The sequence below is a fragment of the Triplophysa rosa genome, linkage group LG9, assembly GCF_024868665.1.
Source record: "Triplophysa rosa linkage group LG9, Trosa_1v2, whole genome shotgun sequence".
NCBI lineage: Eukaryota > Metazoa > Chordata > Actinopteri > Cypriniformes > Nemacheilidae > Triplophysa > Triplophysa rosa.
The window spans coordinates 9500326-9527903 of NC_079898.1; the positions used below are offsets into that span (position 1 = coordinate 9500326).

The window sequence follows — 27578 nt, forward strand, 5'->3', positions numbered from 1 at the left end:
AGCTGCCGCAGCAACCGGACGGAAGCGTCACACAGGAGGCGGGAAGTTTAGTAAAAGTGTTATGGTTGGTCTGTCTCACAGCGTTGTGTAGATTTATAACTACTTCTACACATTACCGTATTTACACAGGAAATATATTTTATCCAGAGGTAGGTTGCTGATATGCTCACCCAAAGTAAAAGTAAGTCAGGAGTGTTTTTAGCTGTTTGAGGTTCGCGGTACTAAGTTAACTTACCGGTCTCTGTTACACTTTTCATTCAGACTGTATGTCGTTTACTGAGCTCTTGAAGTCCCATACCTATTCACCGTGAAATCATTATTTGCCTACTATTACAGTTATTTTTGAAGTTTTGTTATGCTCCTGATAGACAGTAAAAAGCATAGTGTGTCTTAATGTTTTTTTTAAAGAACTGGGATAGAGTAAACTTTGTGTAATAATGGTTTTTGTCTCCTAACATTTTAAATGAAGTATACATAAAATCATCTATTAGTACAGTATCAGTCAAAACGTAATAAAATAAAGTAAACAAATAGGAAGTAAACAGAGTTTTTCCCCATGTGTGTATTTGAATGCTTTATAATGTTGTTGACCTAAACTGAATAAAGCCTTTCATTGTTTTCTTTAAATGTAATTTATATACCTGTTCAATATGGGCTGGGCAATATAATAAGAAATATATTTCTTCAAAACATTTTCCCTTAATTTTGGACATATTAAACACCTGTCTCAGTGTTTTTGCTCATTTTAATTTTTAAATCAATTTGAGAAAAGGAAAAACATTGGAACTACTTTATTTTTGTTTACCAATATATCAATACCTAGTAATAAAAAGCAATATTTATACATGTAATCTTTTTTATTATTCAAATATCAAATAATTTACAGAGGTGCTTATTTGAATAATGTAAACAAACCAACTGATCATCAAATCTGGATTGTAATTACTTTATTAAAGTGGAAGAATTTTCATGGTTATACCTTAGTTTAAAGTAGAAATGTTATTAAAACATTCGTTTATAACAAGTTACAAAAAAGAAAAAATATAAAATTTAATCTAATTGCATGGCATTAAGTTATTTTAATGCCAAATAAAATCTTAAAAGTCTTGAAATCTTTACGATACATTGTTGCTTCATTTTATATAATTTTTATATCATTATGATGAAAAATGTCAATATCCTAATGATATTAAACATATTTGTCATACACTGCACTACAAAAGTGTCCATGTTATTGTTTTGTGGTTCTACATTATTAATAATATAGATTATGTCCGCACTTGTTCTGCAGGCATGAGCAGCGCACACCTGGACGAGTGGCAGAGGAGGTCCTTTGACATTTTGTCTGGCTCTTGTACACCTGAACAGACGGCCGATGCTTATCGGGCACACATCCTCTCCATTCAGTATGCATGGGCGAATGCTGAGCTCTCTTCGGCCGGAGCTGCCAGCCTGCTGAGGACCTACTCTGAGCGCTACACCTCAGTCCTGGACTCAGATGACCCACGCACAGGGCTCAACAACTATGCAGAGAGTGCCCTGCATCTGGCCCGCAATCAAAAGAACCATAGCGACAAATGGGAGTCGTCCCTGACGGTCGAAAATGTGTTCAACCTGCCGTGTGTGCAGAGGATGATGCGGGCCGGGTTGGAGGATGGCACGCTCCCTGTAGATCTAGCAGATGTTAACATCTCTGTCGGTGGTGTGGTCAGCGGAGGTGCGCAGAAAGGCATTGCCCTCCCTGGTTCTTCCTCTGGTCAGCAAAACACTCACAGGCCTGCTGTGCTGTCACCCAGAGCTGAGATGGGGAGGGGGGTTTGTAACCCATTTAACGGCGCTGCTGATAGTACCAGGGGATGTGAAGCTCCTCCACGTCCACTTCTGGCTCAGAATCCTACCCCAATCTTCAGCCATAATGATTTTAATTCAGGCAATGCTAGTTCTCTTCCCCAATCTAATGCCAGTTACACAAGTGGGACTAATGTGCATAATCAGCCTGTGTTCTTTTCCTCTACAAACCCCTCCAAGAGGAAGAACTTCTACGGCTCAGGAACTGAAAGCAACAGAAGCTCATTCCCATCACAAGCAGAGCAGGAACCGCGAGGTGGGGGACGGCGAGGAGAGGAGGGTGTCAGCACTAACTTTAGATCGGCGCGAGAGCAGCTGATTGTCGACCAGCAAAAAAAGAATTCCCATCAGGGCCAGCGAACGTCAGCTGCTAATGTTGCTACAATCACCAAAAAATCTCTAGGGGCAAATCGAGCTCGTGGGGCCTTCTCCAAATTTGTTTCTCCCATGCCGAAACAGGATGAGGAGACTACCTCGGAGGACAACACGCCACAAGACATGCAACCTGTTGATGAGCGACTGAAAAACTTTGAGCCCAAGATTATAGAGCTCATCATGAGTGAGATTATGGACCATGGCCCCCCGGTGGCTTGGGATGAGATTGCCGGACTGGAGTTTGCCAAAGCCACGATTAAAGAGATAGTAGTTTGGCCCATGCTGAGGCCTGATATCTTCACCGGTCTCCGAGGGCCACCTAAGGGCATCCTTCTATTCGGGCCACCAGGTACAGGAAAAACCCTCATAGGCAAATGCATAGCCTGCCAATCCGGAGCCACTTTTTTTAGCATCAGCGCTTCGTCCCTAACTTCAAAGTGGGTCGGGGAGGGAGAAAAAATGGTGCGGGCGCTCTTTGCCATAGCTCGTTGTCACCAGCCTGCAGTTATCTTCATCGATGAGATTGATTCCCTTCTTTCTCAGCGTACAGACGGAGAACACGAGTCGTCTCGTCGGATTAAAACCGAGTTTCTTGTGCAGTTAGATGGAGCCGCCACCTCAGCAGAAGATCGTATCCTTGTGGTCGGCGCCACCAACCGGCCACAAGAGATTGATGAAGCGGCCCGACGTCGCTTGGCCAAGCGTCTCTACATCCCTCTCCCAGAGACTGAGGCTCGCCGGCAGATAGTGACCAACCTCATGTCGCGTGAGAAAAACCAGCTCGGAGCGGATGAGATGGAGAAAGTGGTGCTGGACACAGATGGGTTTTCAGGGGCCGATATGACACAGTTGTGTCGTGAGGCAGCGCTCGGTCCCATCCGAAGCATTCGTCTTAGTGACATCGCAACCATCACAGCAGAACAAGTGAGGCCTATACTGTACTGTGACTTTCAGGAGGCTCTTAAAACTGTACGGCCCAGCGTCTCTTCTAGAGATCTTGAGCTTTATGAAGAGTGGAACAAGACTTTTGGCTGTGGTCGCTGAACAAATGTCTTCAGATGTGGATTGACAGTGAATTTTGTTAATATCACTCTGATGCTGTGTACATTGTATAAAATGCCATTCTATAAATAAATGTTTATTTTATCCATTTTTATTTAAATGTTTTTGTCAGAGAGCTGAAAACAGATTTCTTAGTTAATACGACACTATATAACAAATGTTGCTGTTTTGTCTCCAAGTTTCATATATACGTGCAATATATTAGTAAATTAAATGTACATGACTCAAAACGGAATATTTGTTGCTTTATACCATGACCATTGCCTCAAAATGAACATACTGCAGTTGTGTGTTCCTGAAAACAGTTGCATCACAAAGTGGAGCTGTAACTGTTTTCCCTGTAATATAGAGGAAATGTGCCAAGTTAGCACTAAAAAGGAACATGGGTCCTGAGTCTATTATTTCCTTCTGAATGCACTTTCCAAAGGGGAACTGTCAGCTAGTACAATGTTCAGCCAGCCCCACCTTCTGTGTTCACAGAAAACATTTAACGGTTGGCCGTGTTTACCTGCTCGGTCCTGTAGAGACGAAGCTTTAAGCACCTTAGGGCCAGCTCTCCCATTGTGTTATGAATGGATTTGGAGGGGAAGTTGGGCAACACTGCAGGCATTCTGGTCTTATGATAAGAGTTACCCACAGATCAACTCTTGCAGTGCTCTTCCTGTCACTGCCATGCGGTCTTGGACCACCTCTAACAAAGGAGGGGAATGACTTTGTACCTTGGATGGAGTCTTAAAGATAGGTTTTAAAAAGTCCAGTTAGTGGAAAGTTGGTCTTTAGTTTAAAAATGCATATCGTATAATAGACGGTTTCATCCTAACAACATGAACAAACGTTACTGCGCATGAGCACTTTTGTGATCCCAGCTGAATTTAAGATACACATTCCAGTGTACAGGAGTGCCTGTAGATTATTTCTGATAACGATCAAAAGAAACCGAGAAGAACCGTAACTTGGCGAAACTTGCCTCTCCAATATTTTGAATTTAGACTCCGATACCAAGCTCAACCGCTAGATGTCAATGTACCATACGGTTTGTTTAAATGCGACTGAACTACAGGGCCCATTCAACAAATTGTTTATTTAATAAAATTAACATATAAAGAATTCAACTAATCGTTCTTTTAGTAAATGATTAGACAGTAAATAATAATATAAATGAATATGAACATTAATTAAATATAAATAGTTATATTATTAGACAATAGCCAAACACAAACCGGAAGTTAACTGGGGGTCAGGCGCGCGTACATCCGATGAAATGGTCTATTGCCTGTAAAGAATTGCATGTCTTAAAGTGATAGTTCACCAAAAATGTAAAATTCTGTCATCATTTATCAACCTCTTGTCATTTCAAACCCGTGTGCCTTTCTTTCTTCTGCAAAACACAAAATAAATATTCTGAAGTAAGTTGGTAATCGAACAGCACTGGCACCCATTCACTTCTGTTGTATGGACACAAAACCAATGCAAGTGAATGGGTGCCAGTTAACAGCATTCCTCAAAATATCCTCTTTTGTGTTCTGCAGAAGAATGAAAGTCACAAAGGTTTGAAATGACAAGAGGGTGAGTAAATGATGACAGAATTTTAATTTTTGGATCATTTTAAGTCTTAAGAGCCATACTTTTTGTTCATTTGAGAGCAAACCAAAATTTTGCAAATGAAAGTGTTTTAGTTTAATGTCTGTGCAAAAGGGTAGTCGAAACCAGCAGAAATGACATTTTTGTAATCTGAACAGTTCTGGTTTTTGCGGGGGCTTCTCGCCCAGACACAAGCCATGGATCTCATAAAAGTTATTTGGTATTTTAGAAAATGAGAAGATAACAACTGTGAAAGTGTATGAGAGTATTGTTGATGGATGGAGAGGAGCATTGTGGAGATTGAATTGTGTGGCCACAGATGGCACGTGGAATAAAAGTTGCTGGTCCAGTGCTGAGGGAAGTCACCCAGGCCAAATCACAAAGCAATGAATGATTTTTAACATGAATGGGTTTTGGTCAGGCTACAAAATATCAATCATTTTTTCCCTCAATGTTAAAATGCTGCAGTTTAAAGTGGATGGTTTTGTTTAAAACCACTTCTGTGATTCCTGCCTGGATTTTTTGTTACATTTTCAGGTGGTTTTGGTACTTTCACTTCATTTGCTTCTCTTAAAGTCCCCCTGTGGTGAAAATTAATCAATGTTGTTTATATGTGTATATGTGGTGTTTTTGTAATATGCTTTAAGAAAAAACGTGCAAATTCATCTTTTTAAACCATTACCTAGTATTTTCTCCATGAAACTGCAGTTTTAGCTCTGCTTCTGCAACACAAGCCATCGCTGCTCACATGTCAAATGAGGCACTATGTACCTATAATCAATGGTCTGAACTCACACTATTGAATGGGGCAGGGACTAATTTGCATATTCATGCATCCCCATATACTATAAATAAAGCAAGGGTGTAGTGTAACATTCAAGTCATTTTAAGGCATGAAGAAATTATTATCACAGGAAAAATCTTTTACATATGTTATTTTAATGCTTAAATATGCGTTTTAAGTGATCAAATGATCGAATGCAGTGGTTTACAGTTTGTTGTTTCAGGACTTTTATTCTTCGTACTATTTCCATGGTCAAAGTATAACTTACAGTAAAAGACAAGGTCTGTATTATGTGAAACCTGATGACTGCTGTCTAGGAAAATTGAAAGAGAGATGGCTGATTGATTTGTTTGCTTCTTCCTTGCAGCAGAAAACCTTTCTTACAAGAAGTCAGGCTGAACTGTTAATACACCTCAGAGGGTGAGTGGGATTTCAAAGTCTAATTCACTTCTAAACTCTTGAGTTGTCTTCATCTGCAGCAGAGGTGCCGATTATAGATTGCACTCACATGAAATGAATCAGTCATGTAATTTTCATGAAACACTCTTAGAAAAACTGGAAGCCCATGAAAAAAGGGTATCATTTATTTTTCATCTTTTTGTCAAGCGGGTTAATGAATATTTTAGGCTTGTGTAGTTGGCCGGAGTGTTGAAACTTTGTAAAATTAGCCAGCAGTACAAGTAGTGAGTCCATCCCTGAGGACGGATGGAAGTCTGTCAGCACAGCAGGGGTTGCCCACAGCTGGAGGACAGGCATGTAGAATTCCTCTGGAACTGAGCAAGACTTGCTTACCACTGTATCTTCTAATGGGTCCATCCACTTCATTTAAATCTTGAATTATGGTTTTGCTGCCTATATATTGTTTTATCAGCGTATTGATAATATAAAACTTGTAATTCTTAACTGACCCATGGATTTTTAGATGCCCAATGCTAAAAGATGCCCATTGTTAACCGGGGGCCTGATGCCAATATAATTTTTATTTACATAATTCTTGTTACTTAATTCTAATGATTGGGTATTTTGCTGTAAATAATGAAATGTACATTAATAATGACCGTACAATATTGCTTACATATAAAGCATTTTAATGCTTTAATACTAAATAAGATATCCACAAAATGACTGACATGCAAAGAAGACATACTAAAAATAATAGTGCTGTATAGCACTAAAAGTGGTTCTTTGGCTCGTAATCATAGGGGAACCATGACTTTAAGTGCTATATTGCACCATTTTTGGTGTTTCAGTGGTTCTTCAGGTTCTTTGGGATGACTGAGGTGCTATATAGCACGCTCAACCTGATTTTGCCAAGTGGTTGATGTCATCATTGCAACATATTTTGTTGACCTAAGGACAACATTTTTATAAATAAAACCTAAACCCACACCAGACCGCAACCCTAACCATAACTTACCCCTAAAATCAGAGGGAAATGATAAGTGAAAAACAATGGTCTAGAAGCACCTAATCCTGGTTGGAAGATTAAATTTAAAATAAACTGTAAAATTATTTCTGAAATCTGATTGGTTGATTTAAATGTTGTCCCAGGGTCAACATGATGTTCTTCATAAAGAACCTGTTAAGCCCCTGTATGGTTCTTCAGTGGTTCCTTGGGGTGGTTAAGGTGCTATATAGCACCAGTTCCATACAAAGACCCTCTTAATCTTTACAAGCCAAAGAACCACTGTTGGTGCTGTTTAGCACCATTTATATTGAAGAAATAAAAGTGTTATATGGCGCCTCTTATGGTTCTACACAGCACCATTTGACAAAGGTGTTGTATAGCACCTTTAAAGATATGGTTCTATACAGAACTAAAAGTGGTTCCCCTATGATTACAAGCCAAGAACCACTTTTAGAGCTATATAGCACACATTTTTAGAGTGTATTTTATGCAATATTCATAATATTAAAGTTACAATCCTTAACTTTTCTGGTTAAAAATAAACAAAACACAATTATTAAGCAAGTGCATTAGGAATTAGTGTTGAAAACAGTCTCCATAACTTACCATGATTCACAACAGTATAACTTATAATAATGATTTATATGTTGAGTTGTTTTGTAAAATTCTGTAAATTTTTTATTTTAAGTAATCTGCAATTTTATGTTTTAGACAGATGGCAATATATATGAGAGGAAGAAGTTATGGATTGCAACTAGACAATAAGTAAGATTTTTATATTAAAATATTGTAAAAACACGTTTTACTGTGTTATATATTTGGTTTACTTGTGTCCTTACAATATCTCAAATGTTTCCAATAATCCATTTATATTCATTTAGCAGTTTTATTTTTAACAAAGCGACCTATACAACTGAGAGAGCATTTGACATTTTTTCTAAACAATACCTGTAGTTTACCAAACCACATGTGTGTTTTGTCAGATTGATTTCCATTAGCAGTGGAGGTGAACACTAACACCCATCATTCCACACTCCTTCGCAGCATCATCAAGCTACACATTTGTTGTTTTGCAACCTCTGGAGGCAAAAATTTCATACTGTGCCTTTAACAGAAAATGTCACTTATTGCCAAAGCAGTAGATTTTGTAATTGACACCAGGAGAAGGCAACACCTTTGTTAGTAGGCCATGTAGACATGATGACGAATGCTGATAATCTTAAATGGACGAATATTAACATATATATACTGGTTCGTCATTACTTGGTATAGACAATTTTCAAGTTTCTCTGACTGGTGGAGTTTATTTGTGCAGTGCTATCATAAGTCAAAACGGAAAAGAGAAGTGAGATTTGGGATTGAGTCTGGTGGGGGGGGGGGGAGTGCTGGCCAGATTATCCCTTTCATGCAAATGCACTCTCTCCATGGTTAGGTCCCAGTGAAGCATGGGGGGGGGGCTGCGTTGGCCACAGCTGCTTCCCGTTTCTACCCAATCACACAGCAGCCATCTGGACGTGTGTATGTGTCGTTGCAAAGAGCTGATGAGCTCTTGGGCCAGATTCACTCTTGTTCTCTAGATATGTCTGCTGTCCTCCCATTCACTCTATATGTGTATTTGGTCATTCTGCAAACTCTTCAAATGTCCTCACTATGATTACTTTTTAGATTTTATCAGACATATCTTTGCCTTGGAAATATAAGGTTCTAACTGCATTCTGATCAGTTTAGAAATAACCTTAAGCTTAAAAGTTTTTGCATTTCATTTGACTGTAGATAAAACATTTTTGTTTTCAAAGAAATCATAAATGTACACAATGTACAAAAACATCACACAATGTAAATAAATTGTCACAGAATATAAATATGTGAATAATTTTGACAAAATTGTCAGACAGAACCTTACAATTCCAAGGTGACGATATGTCAATTGATGGACACGTGCTTTTTTCCAGTAATGTCACTCACTAATGCTGAAGTGCTATTTAAAGGACTTCTTTTATTAAATGATTTTATTTGTTATATTCTGCAATGGTCACTTAGAGACATGAATGAATTATTATAGAAATTAATATAGATAATATAATTACATTAAAGAATAACGTCTAATGATCCACATGCATGTCATGACATCTGCTTAATGAACCCAAGCCGTTTCTCCTCGGCATTATTTTATGGTAAATAATTAGATATGCATCTGTATTTAATGTGTTCAAACAAAATTGACTCAAAACATTAGCAGAGGTTGAACAACTGTAAAATATCCTTTATTCATAGTTTGCAGGCATGTATATTCTAGGATGTTGGTGTACGAGACAAATGCTGAAAAACTATACTGTTAAATAAAACCCCGAGCATAAAAAGAAGGTCAAAACATCTAAAGCACAAAGGTACAAATATGTTCTGTTATATGTCTGGTTCATATAATACATAACAAATGGGAGCATTTTAAAATGTAAACAAAATGAACAACTATAATTTCACTGTAAATAAATTATAAAACAATACGCACTTGTTTAAACGGCTTAGATAATATAAAAATATTTATATTTAAAATCAAGATGAGAAAAATAATGGCTTTTATAAAACAGTTGAAACAAACAGAATAGGGAGACAGAAATGAATCACTACTGGATCACAATACTGATGTAATGATATAAGGTACACTGTATTATTATTTTTAGCATTACTGTTTTTTTCTCTAAGTTCAGGCCTGCTAAAACATTTTCATTTCTTATGGGGTTACTTGTGAATGTTGCATTTGAAATACTTCATTTCTATTTTTAGTTACAGTATACACACAATATTTTGCCTGTGACCACTCAAAGTTAACTCACACCATTGTAGAAAAATAGACAAAACAATGAAATATATAATGTATATACATATGTTCAAATCAACCAACGTGAACAGAAACTTCTAAAACAAATTACAAACATGTGTACAGTGCTGGGACGGTAAATTTTGGAATTCTGGAAGACCATGTGTAAGTGTTGTGTAGGTGGAGCAACTCAGAAGCGATGTTCTCCACGCGTGATGTGCGAAGAGAACTCGTAACGGTCCTGACTACGGTAACCGCACAGGTTGCACTCGAAGGGGTCTCGGAAACCATGGCAACCCATGTGAATGGTGTACATGACGTGGTCCAGGAACAATACCCTGCAATGGACGCAGCGGTACGCCCTCACCTCTTCTCCCTCTCCGCTCAACACCTTAAATCCCTCCGACGACGCCAAACTCAGCTCCATACCTGCGGCGCGCAGTGCCTCGAAATGCCGCTGCTGCTCCTCCTTGACCATGGGCAAGCCTCCGTTACGCATGTGATTGGTCAGGTAGATGAGACCACCTGCAGCCCCGGTTCCCCGATCTTCGTTGTTGCTCTCTGTGTCGGTGGAATCCTGGCCACTGTGGCTGGGGGAGCCGTCCTTCTCCACGGAGGCCGACTTGGATTTGGAGAGCAGAAGGAGGTGCTCCGCGGCGCTGTCTTTAGCTGACACGCCGTTGCCTTCGACAGATTGTGTCTTGTGGAGATTATAGATGGGGCTGACCACTATGTCAGAGGGTGAGGTCTGAACCAGAGGTCGCAAGGACTCCGCTCCCAGGTAGCTGATAGCACTGTTGATGGCCTGATCGATCACGTGAGGCTGCATGAGCTCTCCAGAGCCTCCATCAAATGAAAGCTCGGATAAACGGTTCTCTCCTATGGTACGAAAGAGAAAACAGGGTTTTACTGATCTGCGTTCTGCATATGTAAAATGAGAAATTAGCAGCAATGGACCTTTCTTTATATATATAAAGAAACAACGTATGATATAAACTTACTGATACACTCCAAAAATGGTGGGATGTTTCAAGTCATGGCTGGGTATAATATGGACAAACTGTTGGGTTAAATAAACCTAGAAAATGTCTATATTTTACCCATCCGTTGGTTGAGACATTGATGCCATCATTGATTTAACTTTTTTTAAGCCCTGGCAACTTTCTGTGCCTTAAAATGAATGTGTTTTAAGAGTGCTCCCTATCTATTTACAAATTATGCTTGCACTAATAACCGCGTCAAAAAAAAGAAAACAAACTTTAACTCTTACCCACAAACCTCTGTGGCATAGAGCTCTTACGCTTTGCTACATTGTTAGCTATCCTGTCTAGCACCATGGCCCTCTCAGACGCAGGCACGTCCTCCCTCTGCTCATTCTGGCTGCTCTCTTCCTTCACTATGGAAAGCAAGACAAAGAAACCACGCATAAGATTCAAATGCCCATCGCTAACCTGAACTCGTCTGCTGAAAAGATTCTTTAGTAGTGTTAAATGGACTAACATGAGACTCACTTTTTAGATGTGCCTCTAGTCATGTTTTGGCACAGACTAGAGAGTTTTCTATTCCCCTGACTTAAGCTAGTTCTGTTTTTTCCAAAACTACTAAAAGCCTATATTGTATGTATCTGTGAGGTTTTGCATGCAGTTATTCTGAAAACCAGCATGGCAGTGTTTATGCAGCGTCACCACAAAAGAATACCAGAATGTTATTTGAGGGTAGTTGTACTTCCACTATTGACCTCAGTTTTGCAGTAATTGTGGATTGTGTTTTTTGTAAGGTACCAATAAAATCACTATGAACAAATTAAAATAAAGCATAACCCAAACAATTATTTACAACCATGACACGTAAACAATGCGTCACAAGCCACATTTCCACCTACATTCTTAGTATTTGGTATAATAACTTTAAATAGGTTGAGTGTAAATGTAAGTCAGAATTTTGGCACCCTGTCATATACAGACCTGTATAAATGCTATTCTGAAGGCCCATGCACTGCAGGTAATTGTGACATCTCTCTTTATGTTCTTCCAGAGAACTTCGCTGCTTGTAGCTGCGCCCGCAATATGCACACTTATGGGGTTTTCCGACTGTCAGTTCAAAATGTAAACAAAATGTTCTCAGTCAATACACAATAAAATCGAATAATTGTTTTTTTTTACATAGATGACACGATACATAAATAGTGTAACAAATGATTTCTTAATTTAATAATCAACAATAAGATGCTTGGGTTAGTGAAGAAACAAATGCATGTTTATGAAACATATCTATACAGTACATCACATCTGAATCATCTCATGTTTGGTGACAAGACCATGTTACCTGAGTGAGTGCGCAGGTGACCAGTGAGAGCATCTCTACGGCGACAGGCATAGTTACACAGGTGGCATTTGAAGGGTTTCTCGCCAGAGTGCAGTTTGATGTGTCGAAGCAAGTTACCCTTTTGAGTGAATGAGGCACCACACTGGCTACACTGGAATGGCCTCTCACCTGGAAGAAATAAAAATAACATAACTTACATGCTTGACCTGGATCAAGAACAAAAATATTTGTTTGAGCAGTACTATGCAATGACATTTTTCTTTACTTTTCAGTAGCCTAAACACATATTTTGGGGTGGCATTTAAGTAAAATATAGTGCCTCCTCCAAAAAAATGATGTGAAAAATGTTTACTTTACATTTAGTAAGACGTCTCTAATAAATGTTTGTTGGCTTAAAATGATAAATTATTAGAAAATGTTCAAAACAGGCAAAGCGTTGTGAACAATTGGCTGTCAAACTCTGTATTTAATGAACAGTTCACCCAAAAAGAAAAATTTGTCTTGGTTTACTCACCCTCAAGTTGTCCGAATCTGTACAAATGTCTTCGTTCTGATAAACACAGAGAAAGATATTTGGAAGAATGCTTGTAGGAATGCATGGTAGGAAAACATTCTTTGTTCTGTTGAACACAAAAAAAGATATTTTGAAAAATGTAGGAAAGCAAACCGTTCTGGGGAACATTTGACTACCATTGTCATTTTTCCTGCTATGGTAGTCAATGGTGGCCAAGAACTGTTTGGTTACAAGCATTCTTCCAAATATCTTTCTCTGTGTTCAACCAAACAAAGAAATGTATACAGATTTAGAACAACTCAGGGGTGAGTAAATGATGACAGAATTTTATTTTTGGGTGAACTGTTCCTTTAAATGTGAAGAACTGCACCTGTGGTTAGAAACCCCACTAAGACACTGATAAAAATGTACATTCAATCATATTAGACATACAATACTGACTTTGGAATTAGTAATAATAAGAAAGAAAGAAAAAAAATAAGTATATCTTAGTGTAATAAAGTAGGCTATAAATGAAACTTGCATTTACAAGCAAAAACAACTCACTGTTCTACAACTTTTACTGCCTATAAACACCTGTACTTCTATCAAAGCGTATTTCAATTGAACTCTGAACGTCAACTACATAAATGGTCATGTACGTGTTGATCGCCTAGACACTACCATATCGCCCCTATGGAAGCAAAGCGTGCGCTTCTGTAGCGCTATTACTCTGTGAATGCAGGGTCACTGTCCTACACGGCTCCGGCGCGCTATTACATCCTCAACAACGCAGCGCCTCGCGCCAAAGCTCAATCAAACACGCGCGCAGAGTCTCGCACGCGAGCAGAGCTGCGCTCTCCGCTTCGCTCGCGCCGCCTGGCTCCGCGCGCCGACTGGGGCCCTGATCGAACAAGAGGCTTTCAGACTGCGCCTGCCACTTTCGTAATGCACCACTGCCTGGGTCAATTTGATCTGAAAATCTCATTTTTTCCTCTTCTTCAGCTCTAAAATAAGAGCGGCCCATCACAATGCAAATGCAGACCTCATTTAAATAAAGTGAAGGAAACACTTTGTGTTTGAGAGCCAGTCTTCCTGATCAGCGCCCCTGGAATAAACCAATATCCAGCAACTCCGAATGTTGTGGCATTCTCCGCGCACGCTATTAATACGGCGCTCTCTTCAAAAGCCCTATGAAATAAGAGTCACCAGTGAAGCAGCAAAAAGACGGAAAGAGAAACTCATTAAAAAGGCATTTCAGGAGCACGATACGTCCTGCGAATATTTGTATTTAAATAGGGAGCACTTCATTATATCTTTAATGTACGTCCTTTTCTGCATTTACATCAGCCCGCGGTTCCTTTCTTCCGTTTTGAGTTTCATTAGTTCTTCAAGTGCAGAAGTTAAATGCCTTTTTGAGAAATGTTCTCACCCACTGGTTTTGGGTTCATTACGGTGAAATATCAATTTGAGAAATGGAGAAAATAACTAATACTGAAAGAGAGAGAGAGAGAGAGAGGGTCTTTTCTTGGTTTGTTTTTGCTTTGTCTTCATAGCTGTCATAAAAAATTGCGATTTTCTGTCCTCTTCTGAACCTTCTTTTTAATCAAAGACAAAAACTATCATCAAACTAAATACCTTACAATTAACAATCAACAAAAAAAACAATACTTTTGCAACGTAGTCTAATGTTCTAAAACCAAATTACAACAACATATGAAAGTACTGTGTGCTGTTTTATCCAACCTCAACTTACATTTCTAACCATTCAAGTCATACCATACAAAACTAAAATACAGCCTGCTTGCTCTGCCTTCTGCTAAAGAAAAGGATGGTCGACACATCCAGCTTCAACCTGCCCAGCCCTGCACCCTGTGAGCTCTCTAGCTTTACTCTAGCCATGCGTGATAGCATATAAGGATTGGAGAGTAGATGGCATGTGTGCTTACCCGTGTGACTTCGCTTGTGCACCATCAACACATTGGGCCCAATGCAAACTATCCCACAGATATCGCACTTCAGCTTCCCGTTGGGGAGGCGGATGCCCCCGGCCATGGGGTAGGCGGCCGGCTTGCTGTCAGGGCCTGCGTGAGAGCCGTTCACTTTGGCCCCCGAAGCATCGAGCACGCGCAAGTCCTCGGCTGCACATTCCTCTTCCTCTCCATTCATCTCACAGGCCAGCCCGTTCTCCTCGTCACTCCGAGCCTCAACTTTTATATTGCAGGCTGGAAAAGAGGGTAGTGGGCCTGTTAAGTTAAGCTCCAGGCTGGGTGGTTATACTTCGTCTGACTCTGTAACTACAGCTGTCTCACAGTGCACCTGCAGAACAACTAGTTTTCTTTTGCTCATCATCTTAAACATGTATTCAGTTGGCAGACGCTAACTGTACATTCAAGCTTATGCATTATAGCAGTTTAAAGCCATGACCTTAGTGTTAACACTATGCACTACAGATAAAACACATTTCTGAAACATCCACTTGACATTAGACACCATTAACTGCATTTGTGACACATTACTGTTTGCTATAGCATAGAGTGTTAAAGAACAGTGTTAGGATTGTGTTCTGCATAAATGAAGTGCTGCGTCAGAATCGCTTTGTTGTTGTCATGCGCGTCTCGCTTCCTTTCGGCTGTGTGAATTGACAAATGGTGTAATGCATTGTACATAAAAGAGGCGATGAAGGACTAAATATGCAAGGAAAGCAATACCGCTCACAATTTAGTATGCAAATAAAAGCAAGAAAGAAGACTGAGGGCAATTCAGTATGCAAAATTACAATAATTTAAAGAGATAGTTCACACAAAAAAATATGTATAACCTTTTTACATTAAATCAATTATTCACCCTCATGTCTTTCAAAACCTGTATGACTTTCTTTTTTCTTCCTCCAGAACAAAAAAAAGATATTCCGAAGAACGTTAACCAAACAACTTCGGCCCCCATTGACTTCCATTGTATGAACACAAAACCACTGAAACATTTCTCAACATATCTTTTGTTTTCCACAGATACAAGAGTAAATAAATGATGACCGAATCTTTATTTTTGGGAGAACTATCCGTTTAACTGTACTTGTTATGGGTTATATTTTGAAAGAATAATTTTTAAGATATTTATAAACTTTAATCTTAAATATCCTTAATATAGAATATACAAAAATCGATATTATAAGTGATATATACTCTTAAAAATAATAGATGCAAGATGCTATAGACGAATGATTTTGTTTGTGTGGTTCCATAAAAAACTTGAACAACCACAAAATCTCTCTATTTAACAACAGGTTCTTTGTAGTGAAATAAAAATTATATAAAGATGTAAGAAAGTAATGGTTCTTTTTGTAACCTTTGACTGAAAGGTTATTTGGGGAACAAAAATGTTTCCTCTATGGCATCGCAGTGAAGAACCTTTTGTAGCACCTTTATTTTTAAGAGTGTATTATTGATATACATATAACAAAACCCAAATCAACATATTTGTAGAATATTAACATAGTGGTGCCTTGCAAGTAAACGCGTGCTGTTTCAACACTTCTGAATGATTATTCTGTTATAATCTAGTCATCATCTTCTCGGCTGCCTGCTCACAAATTAGGAAATCTAAACTCCAATCACCATCTCATTCACCATCACACTTCTCTGAAACAAATGACTGATAAACAGGAAACAGAGACACAGGAAGTGCTGTGAAACTGGGGACTCTCAGCGGTGTAAACCAGACCAACAAACCGTGGTAAACACGTACACACTCACTCACATACATGTCAACAGAAGCACGCAGAAAAGACAAGAATGTACAAATTAAATAAAAAAAAAAACATGTTGATGTGTGTTTCATAATTGTTTAGATTGTCTGGGCATAATTTAGATTATTTTATAGACGTTGTTGAGCAAGAAAGGCGTCGAGCCCATTTAGTCTCTTTTAGGACGGTTTGAGCTCAAGGGCCTGTTTGAGCAAGAGCATGCTGTGGTGCCAGGCTGATTTCCTCATGCCCTGGCCACTGTTTGTACAGAGTTAAGAGGAAGAGGTAGAAATAATGAAATATGGGAATCTGAGGGAAAAGGGGAAGCGTTAGCACCCGAGCCGGCCCAACCGAAAAAAAGGACAAGAGTTATGGAGAAGTAACAGAAAGGGAAGAACAGATAGGGAATTGTTAAGCACAACAAGTGAAAAAGTTTTTCTTCTCTGAGTTCAGACTACAGGGACCAGCAGCTGAAGCACATGATTGGTCTGGACAGTACCCATGGCACAACTGCTCTCTGTCTTCCAGTTAATCGGCATGAATTGGTAGAATTCTTGTTACAGTGTTTCCGAAATCTTTTTGGAATTAATAGCTTTGACATCAGATGAAAAAGTGTGCTAAAATCATCACCAATGACTAAAAAATAAATGCAAAACCAATCGTTGTAGGTGGAGAAAAGTAATTATAAGAAATAACTCTAATTGAAACTAACAGAAGACTAAAAACTGGATAAAAGTTTGTCTGTATATTGAAGCGATAAACTATTTGATGTCAGTAACCTATTTGCTTGGATCTAAGACGGCCCAATCCCAATTCTATTTTCTACCCCTTCGCCTACCCCTCGCCCCTTCCCCTTGCCCCTTGAAACAAAGTGGCAAGGGGAAGGGTTACAAATTTTCCGCTAAGAAATGGGACACCACTACTACACTGGTATACGTCATCATATGTCGTTGCTAGCTCCTAACGTCACGTCAAGAGGACATGCGCCGATGCACCGGGTATATGACATAAAAATATATTTTCTAATATCAGCAATCAGTGCTGTCCGCTAGCAAACTTTAGCGATTTTTTTGCAAACGTTAAAAGAACATCACCATATATACAAACACAAGATTGAATGTAGCATACATAAAATGAAAAATTGTCATAAAAATCCTTATTAATGGAAAAAATGACTTACATTTATGGGTCTGCTTGCTCGAGTGAGCAGCCATGTTGGAAATTTCTCTTAGCCCTTCGTTTGAAGTGAGGTCCCGAAAAATCTTCGTTTGAAGGGCTATCTGGCCATTCCCCTTACCCCTACCCCTCAAACCAAAAGAGAATTGAGACACCCCTACCCCTTCACGTGAACGCGACAAACGGAGGGGTAGGGGAAAGTGTAGGGGTAAGGGGTAGAATTGGGATTGGGCCTTAACCCTATTTACTTTCTTAAAGGGATAGTTCACCCAAAAATGAAAATTCTTGCATCTTTTATTCACCCTCATGTCATTCCAAATCTGTATGACTTTCTTTCTTTTGCAGAACACAAAAGAAGATGTTTTGAAGAATATTGGTCACCAAACAACTTCGGCCCCCTTTGACTTCCATTGTATGAACACAAAACCACTGGGAAGTTTCTTAAAAATCTTCTTTTGTGTTTCAAAGAAGAAAAAGTGTTATATTCACGACATGACATGAAAGTGTATCAATTATGACTAAATGTTTATTTTGGGGTAAATATGAAGAGTTTGGTTCCAAAATGAGATAACTCAAAATTTTAAAAATCATGTTTTTTAATTGTGCATTCCAATTAATATCAATCAAACTGCAGTTGGTTTGTTTTGATTTAAGCCATAATAACAAAAAAAAATACAGCTACTAACACAATAAAAACATGATAACATAATAAAAAACATGATTTTTGAATTTTTTTAAAAACTGAGTTATCTCATTTTGGAACCAAACTATTCATATGTAATGTCTTAAACTTCAAATTATGTCAGAATGTAAACAATGATTCTGCTTGTAAATGATCTTTGCTTTTCAATTGTTATCACAGGTCCTAAACCTACTTTTCAACCCCTTATTTCCAATCACCTGTCTCCATTTAGTATGTAATGCTGAGAACATGAGGCTTTTAACAGCAGTTGATATGGAAGTCTGTATTAATGTCTGAATGAATTACAGCACTTAATAGAAGCTCATTGTGTAAAACATAAAGTCAATACAGGACAGCAATCTCCCATCCACACCCTTATAAGGATGTATCTCTTCCCCTCAAACACAGATCCACTGACAACCTTTCTGCTTATAATATGATGATTTAACCAGTGAGATGTGACCTGGGTTTGGCAGAGGGAACTACTGTAGGCTTCTTGTCATGATATGGTCTCTCATGGATCTTTTGGGGAAGTTATGACTAAACCGGGGATGGGAAGAGGAGCTTTTACTTTGTATAACATTTGTCACACATCCTAATTTACCCATTTTGGGAAGCAAGCGTCCAAACCACATTCAAGGACAAACAAAAGAGCCGTGCATAGAACAGAATGACTTAATAGGGAAATCTCATGCATCAGAATTCATTTACATGTGGGTGTTTTTAATCTATTAAATATGTCATACACTCTTAAAAATAAAGGTGCAATTTTGGTTCCACAAAGAACCATTTAGTCAAAGGTTCTTTAAATAACCTTCACTTTCGTACTTTTTTATAATCTGAAGAACCTTTTTTCGCCACAAAGAAACTTTTTTTGAAACAGAAAGGTTATTCAGATGTTTAAGGTTCTTTACAGAACCAAGAGGTTCTACGACGGCATCAAAAAACCTTTTGAAGCACCTTTTTTTAAGAGTGTATTTAGGATAACCTTTGAGATTTATTACCGTGGCGCTGTTTAAAAATCTGGTTAGTACAGTTCGTTTACAGCAATTTTCTAGTCAAGGTGCTGAAAATAACTTCATCGGTTATTCAAAGCTCCAGGACTACATACATGTTAACCACAGCTCTGCAGCGTGTGTGTTAGTGTATATGTTTGAGCATGCATGCACATGCACATGCACATGTAAAGTAAACCCTTTTTTCATTTACATTATTAGGAACTTGTAAGAGAAATGAGATGTTTGCCTCTGATAAAGCAGCAGGTTTAAGGCCAGGCCGTCTCCCTCTTACATACAAAAAGAGGAATTACATGATAAGTCAGGCCCCTGCACCATAAAAACTGTCACTTGACTTCACTGGAAAGTGTAGTTTGACATGCAATGCTATAAAAACATTTTACAGTTAAACCAAAGAGCACACACTTCCAAAGACAACACTTTACCAGCATTTGGGTCATATGGGGTCATTTTTCGGTGTCTTTGGTGTGTTATAAGTTGCCCATGCATGTATTAGACACATAAAATTGCAAAAATGAAAGTGTGGTAACAAAAGATCCATTCTATCTAAAAGCAAATGCTCACCCAGACCTGCCTGAAACGCCTCGTGTAACCACACCCCCACAAATCTACATCAGTTTGTGGTATGAGTTGACTAAGACCGCCCAAATGTATACGCAAGTAATGTGGGCGTACCTGTCAGTACAATTGCTTTGGAACCTGATGTTCCAAATATGGTAAGAGGCGTTACATTTCCGTCACACGCTTGCAGTATTCGACCAATCACTACACACTGGTTAACTGGCCAATCATAGCACACCTCGCTTTTCAGAGAGATGAGCTTTGTAAAAAATCTGCGCGTTTCAGAGAGGCAGGGCAAAGAGGAGATGCAATCATGCATGGTATGTGGAAAATACAACGTTTTTGAAGCTTAATCTAAAACAAACGATAATATTCATTTTAGCCGTGTCATATGAACCCTTTAAAGTTTAAAATAGTCATTTACTTTATTTAATGTACATCTAGGGTCTTGTGATGAATGATTTATGATGCACGTTGTTTTCAATATGTTCCTCTGAGACAACTTTACTTTTGACATCCCTTAACCAACACTTTACAAAAAGGTTTTTTATTAAGGTATTTGTTAACATTAGTAAATGCATTAACTAACATGAAGTAACAATGAGCAATATAGTTTTTCAGCATTTATTAATCCCTAATGTTAGTTAATGTCAATACATTTACTGTATTCATGTTAGTTCATGGTGCATTAACTTATGTTAACAGTGACAATGTTTGATTTGAATAATGTCTTAGTAAATTATTACTTGAACTAACATGAACTAAGATGAACAAATGCTTTAGAAGTATTGTTCATTGTTAGTTCATGTTAGCTAATGCATTAACTAACTGTTAACAAATAGAACCTTATTGTAAAGTGTTACCAAGATATTTTAAGCAATTTTTATCTCCAATCTTGCATGGAATTCTCACCCTGTAGTTGAATTCCATCCTACAATGTTTCTCAATAGATAATCGTTCAGAAATATGTTGCATTACAGACAAAATCTGTTGCAAACATCAATTCATATTAACACTAAACCTGTTGACATTTAGGGCTGTCACAATATCAGATTTTTTTCACCACACGGTTATCATGGCCAAAATCATTCTTGGTAATGGTATTATCACAATATATATTGAACATTTTTGTTAATAATGCTGTCAGCCAAACTTAACTTTAATTTAGTTAATTTTGTGTTTTCTCTCTTTGTTGGCCAATGAATCACAGAGCGTTTGTAACCGTTATGGCTCCTAAGGCAAAATTTGAAATGGGTGCTAAATTATTTACAATACTATCATATTTGAACACAATATTGGCAATCATGGCTTTTAAAATCACAATTATTGTCAACTCTGGTCTGGTGGTATATTGTGACACCCATCTAATCTCGTATTGTGACTGAAATAGTAAAAACAGCCAGTAAAATCATTTGAGCAACAAATCTTTTCATTTAGTACCGCACACAGATCTTAATTTAATATATTATATATCTATATTTTAACGACAAAAGAGTACAAAGTGTATTTCTTCAAACATGAATATAATCAAGGAGAGTGTGTATTTGTATTCCTAAAGTTCGTAGACACGCGTGTGATCTTGCATTACGCTGCAGCTCTGCACAGATAGCTGCAACTTTCTCTTGATACACTTCAGCCTTAATCAGAGAAGCAGCGATGCAGTGTGAAGATATAATACTCACATCCTCTCTCACACTGCCTGATATCATCCGCAGGAACAACATACAGCCAGACATAAGCACGCACGCTCTGCTAGTGCACAAGTTCAAAATGTAGTTCGGTTCCTCAAAAAATTACTTTTTTCTGGCTATTCAAAAAGATGACCAACAAAAGGATTTGTGGATCTTAAGAAATCACATAAAAAGAAACCACGTCCAGTACAGCGGATGAACACTCTCTGTTTTGTCATCACTTTATCCATGCAACTTTTGACTCTTGATTTCATTAACAGCTTTGAAGTGGTTCTTTTGTTTGCTATAGACGGTTTCATTTTAACAACATAAACAAACGTTGCTGCGCATGTGCACTTTTGTGCCCCCAACTGAACTTCCGGTACACATTCACAAACAATAGAGCGCCTGCAGATTATTTCTGATAACAATCAAAAGAAATCGAGAAGAACCGTTTCTTGGCTAAACTTGCCTTTCCATTATTTTGAAATTAGACTGTGATACCAAGCTCAACCGCTAAATGTCAACGTACCATACAGTTTGTTTAAATGCGACCGTACTACAGGACCCATTTAACAAATTGTTTATTTAATAAAATGAACATACAACAAAATTAAACAAATCGTTTATTTAAAACAATTATTATACAGTAAAATAATAATACTAATTAATATTAACATAAATTAAATTAAATATAAATAGTTATATGATTAGACACTAGCCAAACACAACCCGGAAGTTAACTGGGGGGCAGGCGCGAGCTCGCGTCCGATCAAACAGTTTATATTTGATCGCATCCATGAATTTCAGATTGCTATTTGTAAAAGACCGTAGTGTTATTTGTCTGAGCATGCAAATGCAGTCTGATGCACGTTCTAGTAACGTGTGATAGGTAGCGTGCTTCTATACTCCAGTTTTAGATACCTGACTGTCGCATCAAAATAAAGATCTGAAAGTGCTATTTTGAACATAGTTACAATTTTTTGATGAAGCATGACATTGAGATACATTTGAATACGGGTGGGTGTGTAGATATCTTGGCAGTTGAAGTGAAAGTATGGCGTACGGTGCAGGTGCAGTCTTGTGCACATATGTCTGTGTTTGTGAGGGAGAGAGAGCGTGTTTGCGTTTGTTGAGATATTGCGCCTGTCTTGTGTTGTTCCTGAACATTTTATCTCCCTGAGTGAGTGTTGAAACTTGAGTTCTTCTTAGGAAACTCTTGCACATCCTATTTCAGTTTCCTCTACATCTCTTTCTCGCAGTAGCTTCAAAGGGACCGTGTCACAAGTCCAAGTTAATCTGGAACTTCTGGAGGGGAAAATTCCAAACTAAAATACATCAAGATTTTAAAGAGGCCATCTGTTAACTTCTGGTTAGCCAAATTTATTCCCACCCATTTTTGCTTCTAGTTAACCCACTTTGTTTTCACATGTTTAACACTGTGGTTACTGACAGAGTAGCTCATTTAAAGTTTCAATGGAAAGTTGCATTATTAAATATAGAAATTGTGCTGGTTTGTAATTTAAATGTATATGTTTTTTATTTTGGGTCATTGTTTCCACAATATATTTTCAGGTGAGTGGGTTAAAGAGTGATTCATGGAACAACTGCTCATTTGTGGACTGAGTCAGTGAACATGCCATGTATCAGTAGGCCTATCTTAAATTCTTCTACTCTCCAGCAAATTTCAGAAAGTCTCTAGGCATTAACTTCTAATTTATCTAGAGGAAAAAAACCCATTGGTAACAATTCAGTATAGGGGGCAATTCTCACTATTAAGTAGTTGTTATTAGCATGCCTATTATTGGCATATTGGCTGTTTATTAATACTTATAAAGCACACATTCTGCATGACCATACTCTACATCCCAAATCATACCCAATACCTTAACCTAACAACTACCTTACTAACTATTAATAAGCAACAAATTAAGAGTTTATTGGGGAAAAAGTCGTACTTAATGGTTTGTTAATAGCGAGAATTGCCCCCTATACTGAAGTGTGACCAAAACATTTTATGGCCTTTTCTCATTTTCGATTTGACCTTTTCTTTTCAAGTGCCGATAGAAAACGGAAAGCGCACCATCCTATCACAAAGGGTGAAGCATGCATCACGAGCTACATTATCAACTGTGATCTCGCAGCGGTTTAGTATCCGGAGTAAGCGTTTTAAAGTTTTGTGTGTCAGGCCGAGTGCATACGAGTGGGCTGCAGTTAAAGACAGAGCATTGCATCTATCTGCGCATCTAACTGCGGTGGGTAGTTGTAATGAGGTAGTTGTGTGGTTGTGTCCCAGCTTTGGCTTCTCTGACTCACCCAGCGTTTTTTCTGTGCGGTTGTTTTGGAGGCCTGTGCTGGCTGACAGGTCCTCAGGAATTGGCATGGCCTCATCTTGGTCATCTCCCCCTTCATTGGCAGTAGGGCTGTCCTTTCCTGAGCAGAGAGTAGAGAAGTTACCAATACAGACACAAGCCGGGCATCCACACATACCACAAATGGTGTTGAAACATCCTTACTCCATTCAGTTTTAAAGCTGACATGAAAATTGTTTTTTGGAAACATGACTTTTACAGTTCCATCTCAACATGCAGACGGTCAAAACATTGCATTGTGTGTCTAAGCCTCTTGATGTGACACAGTGCCATTGGTTCAACTGTTTGTCCACCAATGGAAGACAGACAGAGTGTTTTGCAAACTTGTTTGGGGAACCAGTTTGAAAATGGTAATTTTTGCAATACTTCTGGTGATGCTATAAAACAGAAATTACACACTATACTGAGAAAAACAATACAACAACCAATACTCATACTGTCCTGTGACCCAGCATTGACACCCAGTACTAAATCTATCTTTCCAGCACATGTTATAAATCTGGAGCCCTTGTGAAAGTTTCACAACTTTATTTAGGTTTGACATTGCAGATGTTGCACAAATGCTGACCGTATCACCAATAAAAGTGTCAAAGTGTCTTCCCTTTTCCATGTTTCCATTTTCCTACAAAAGCGCTTGTACTGAAAAAGGGGCAAGTCTAGAAATTTAAGTATTGTGGAAGTTTTGTGATATATGTCTTGCTTTAGTTGCAGTAGGTTGTGAGGTCAAATTTTGTGACAATTATTAAAGGGGTGGTGCAACGGTGTGTCATGCATTCTGACTTCTTTACAATGTTAAACGTGTGCAGGAGAGAGAGAGAGAGCATACGTTCGTGAAGTTCAAGTGTTTGTTTGTTCACTGCATTTGGGTGATGAATATTATATAAATGGTGGATATAACGCTGGATTTGGAGATCGTTTGAAACTGATATATGGAGCCATCCCAGCGCTAAAAGATGCCGGACATGAACCGCATGCGGTGAGGGAAACTAATGTCTGTGTTTTGTTGGCAATGGGTGCGCACATGCTTTAGTTCAGCCTACCCCTCCCCCCCCGCACGCGCCGTATGCTTTCTGGCAATAACTAGACTGACAGTTTCTCTAAATCTCATATTAATCTTGAGTACCTATAGAGTAGTATTGCATACTTCGTATCTTCGAAGAGTATTTAGTTATAAATCAAATTGATTAAAGAGAGATACAGCTGTACGATTATTTCCGGAAAAAGATGAGCTGCTAGAGACAGGCAGGGGGGACGGAACTACCGCACGAGCACACAACACATCATCACATTATCACATTATCCCTTCATGTTGTTTACATGCACATACGCGTCAACTGCCAACAAAACACAGACATATGACTTAGTTTGACGGTTCATGTTCGGCATCTTTTAGCACTGGGACCGCGCCATCTATCAGTTTCAAACGATCTCCAAATCCAGCGTTATATCCACCGTTTACATAACATTCATAATAGAAACGCAGTGAACAAACAAACACAGCTAAACTTCCGTCAGCCGAGTGAAGCGGCATCACGCTAGCACGTGAGCGTGGTCTTTCACTCGGTGGATGACGGGTGGGCGTGCTTTTCCGGGAGAATGGCCAATAAAAGGAATAGGATCCCTGTTACGAAACAGGGATCCAGACTTATAAAAAACTTTCCGAAACAAGTTGAAGTGCTGGGGGAGTATATTGAGCACAGAAATACTCCATCATACGTTTAACTAGTTTTTGAACAAGTTGACCATGTTAAGCATGAGAAGCCAGCACGTTTAACAGTGAGTACCCCATCTTTAATGTACTGGAGTTTAATGATAGTTCTGTTATAGAAAAGATTTTCAGTAAATATTAAACAAAGTGTGCTGACAATTAATTTTTACATTTTTTTAGGGTGGATGAGGTAAAAAAAACAGGGTGGCCCCATCCCCCAAGCTTTAACATTTGTCTGATCAGACAGACCTTTGCAGTTTTCATGTGGCCCATATTTGAACAGTCAAATAACGGTGGTCTTTGTTTCACTGCGGCTTTGAGTGTGTAAAGTGCAGTTTGTACCTGCTATCTGGGACATTTCCTGTGCCTCCTCGGTTTCCATCCTGTGCAGGTATTCTAATAGGAGCAAAAGCGAGAGAGAGAGAGAGAGAGAGAGAGAGAGAGTCATCAGCACATGCTGCCTCACATATAGCCCACCAGAGCAGAGGTGGTGGGTGATTAAAGGAAAATGGCCTTTCTTTGTGTATCTCCATCACCCCGGCAAGAACAGCCCGATTCCACCCGCATACACCACTGTCTTCCACATTACATCACAAAGAACTACAGACATTTTCATTACCGCTCTGACAGACGGGGCCAGTGGAGAGAACGCGTTTGAGACAGCACGGTGAACCACGGGACCGGGGATGGGTTGGGTGGTCTCAAAAGGAGCAGGCTTTCAGACCACATTTGTTATTTATTGTTAATTTCCTAGCACGTAATCATCCAAAAATGCAAACTGACTGCCGCAAAATTAAGCAGAAAATTAGATGGCCCTGGGTCATGGAGGATGCGGGTGTTTGGCATAGGCAGCTGATTGGCGCCGTGTTCATTCTAATTTACTGAGCATGCATGGGTGAGCCCCGCAGCCTAACTCTTTTTACATCTCTGGTTCCTCTTAACACATGCACACACACACACACACACACACACACACACAAACACACGGATGTGACAGAAATAAGGAGTGAGACATAAAGAAGAGCGAAACAGAGAGGCGCAGGAAACGGAATGAAGAATGTTCAAATTACAGGAAGTAAGCGAAGGTTTGTCTGAAACAGGAAATGAACACGAAATAAAGGAAAGGTTAGGAGGAAATAAGAAAGAGAGTAAAAGAGAGTGAATAGGACGAGAAGAAATGGAGGAAAGAAGAAGTGTGATGCTGAGGGCCAAGATGAGTTTTTTTAGCGCTCAGAGATAGTTCACGGTGAGCCCTTCCTCAGGCCAGGCCTGCATATCTGAGAAGTCACCAGCGCTCGTGGCCCCATTAATAATGAAGCAGTCACTTGGGTCTGCAGCAGATGGGCACAACAGTCTCGGCCTTGCCTGCCACTTCAAGACATTCTCAATAGGGCCCCGCGCCCGGCCTGACCAGCCACTCGGGGAGAAGCGGGGTTCCTGAAAATAGCCAAGCAAGCTGAAGAGAGCACCAGGGAGAGGGCAACGTGGGCCTTCCTGTTTTTAATGACAGATGGCTCCACACATTTGGAACAAATAGTGGGAAACCAGAGGCCTACCGTCTGTCGCAATGTCCCGGTCATCATGGGGTTTTGCTCCTAGGAAGACCGGTTCGCACACCCAAAACCCTGGTGAGAGCTTGTTGTGTCTGACGTAAGATGTGTGCATGAGTCTGTGTGTGTGACTGTGTTTGTGCCAAATGGTCACAAGTACTTAAACGAATGTGGGTTGGGCATTAAGAGTATTTAGGTTCTTTAAGATTTTGTGTTCATAATCTGTGTTATATCTATATATAATGAACCGTTTTTATAATCTCTTATTAAACAAATCATTTTTAAGTATTCAAATACATTTCCTACTGTTATTGTTGAGTTTGTTAAATCATTAAAGATCCTAAAAACAGGGTCTTATTTAATTCTCCCTTTAATGATCTAAAATGGGACATCAACAGTAACCG

General features: G+C 38.9%; 2 protein-coding genes across 8 annotated transcripts in view; one reads left to right on the forward strand and one right to left on the reverse strand.

Moving 5' to 3' along the window:
- The first annotated feature begins 38 nt into the window (after positions 1 to 38).
- Positions 39 to 3493, forward strand: fignl1 (fidgetin-like 1). Of its 2 annotated transcripts, none has more exons than XM_057342258.1 (2): positions 39 to 149; positions 1292 to 3493. In XM_057342258.1, exon 2 carries the CDS (start codon positions 1294 to 1296, stop codon positions 3265 to 3267), a length of 1974 nt encoding a protein of 657 aa, XP_057198241.1. In that variant the 5' UTR covers positions 39 to 149; positions 1292 to 1293; the 3' UTR covers positions 3268 to 3493. The 2 variants fall into 2 exon arrangements, with proteins under 2 accessions (XP_057198241.1, XP_057198240.1); XM_057342257.1 differs by having other exon boundaries at positions 92 to 181.
- Positions 3494 to 9301: 5808 nt separating this feature from the next.
- ikzf1 (IKAROS family zinc finger 1 (Ikaros)) overlaps positions 9302 to 27578 on the reverse strand; it is a 22358-nt gene continuing 4081 nt past the window's right edge. Inside the window, exons 2-9 of one of the 6 annotated variants that reach the window (XM_057342292.1) lie at positions 25967 to 26020; positions 23861 to 23977; positions 14644 to 14919; positions 12716 to 12751; positions 12202 to 12369; positions 11841 to 11966; positions 11147 to 11272; positions 9302 to 10755 (exon numbers count right to left, since the gene is read on the reverse strand). In XM_057342292.1, coding sequence (XP_057198275.1) covers positions 10067 to 10755; positions 11147 to 11272; positions 11841 to 11966; positions 12202 to 12369; positions 12716 to 12751; positions 14644 to 14919; positions 23861 to 23977; positions 25967 to 26020 — 1592 coding nt within the window. In that variant the 3' untranslated portion in view covers positions 9302 to 10066. The remainder of the gene's footprint in view (positions 10756 to 11146; positions 11273 to 11840; positions 11967 to 12201; positions 12370 to 12715; positions 12752 to 14643; positions 14920 to 23860; positions 23978 to 25966; positions 26021 to 27578) is intronic. The other 5 variants (XM_057342298.1, XM_057342294.1, XM_057342297.1 and 2 more) reach the window with 5 other exon arrangements.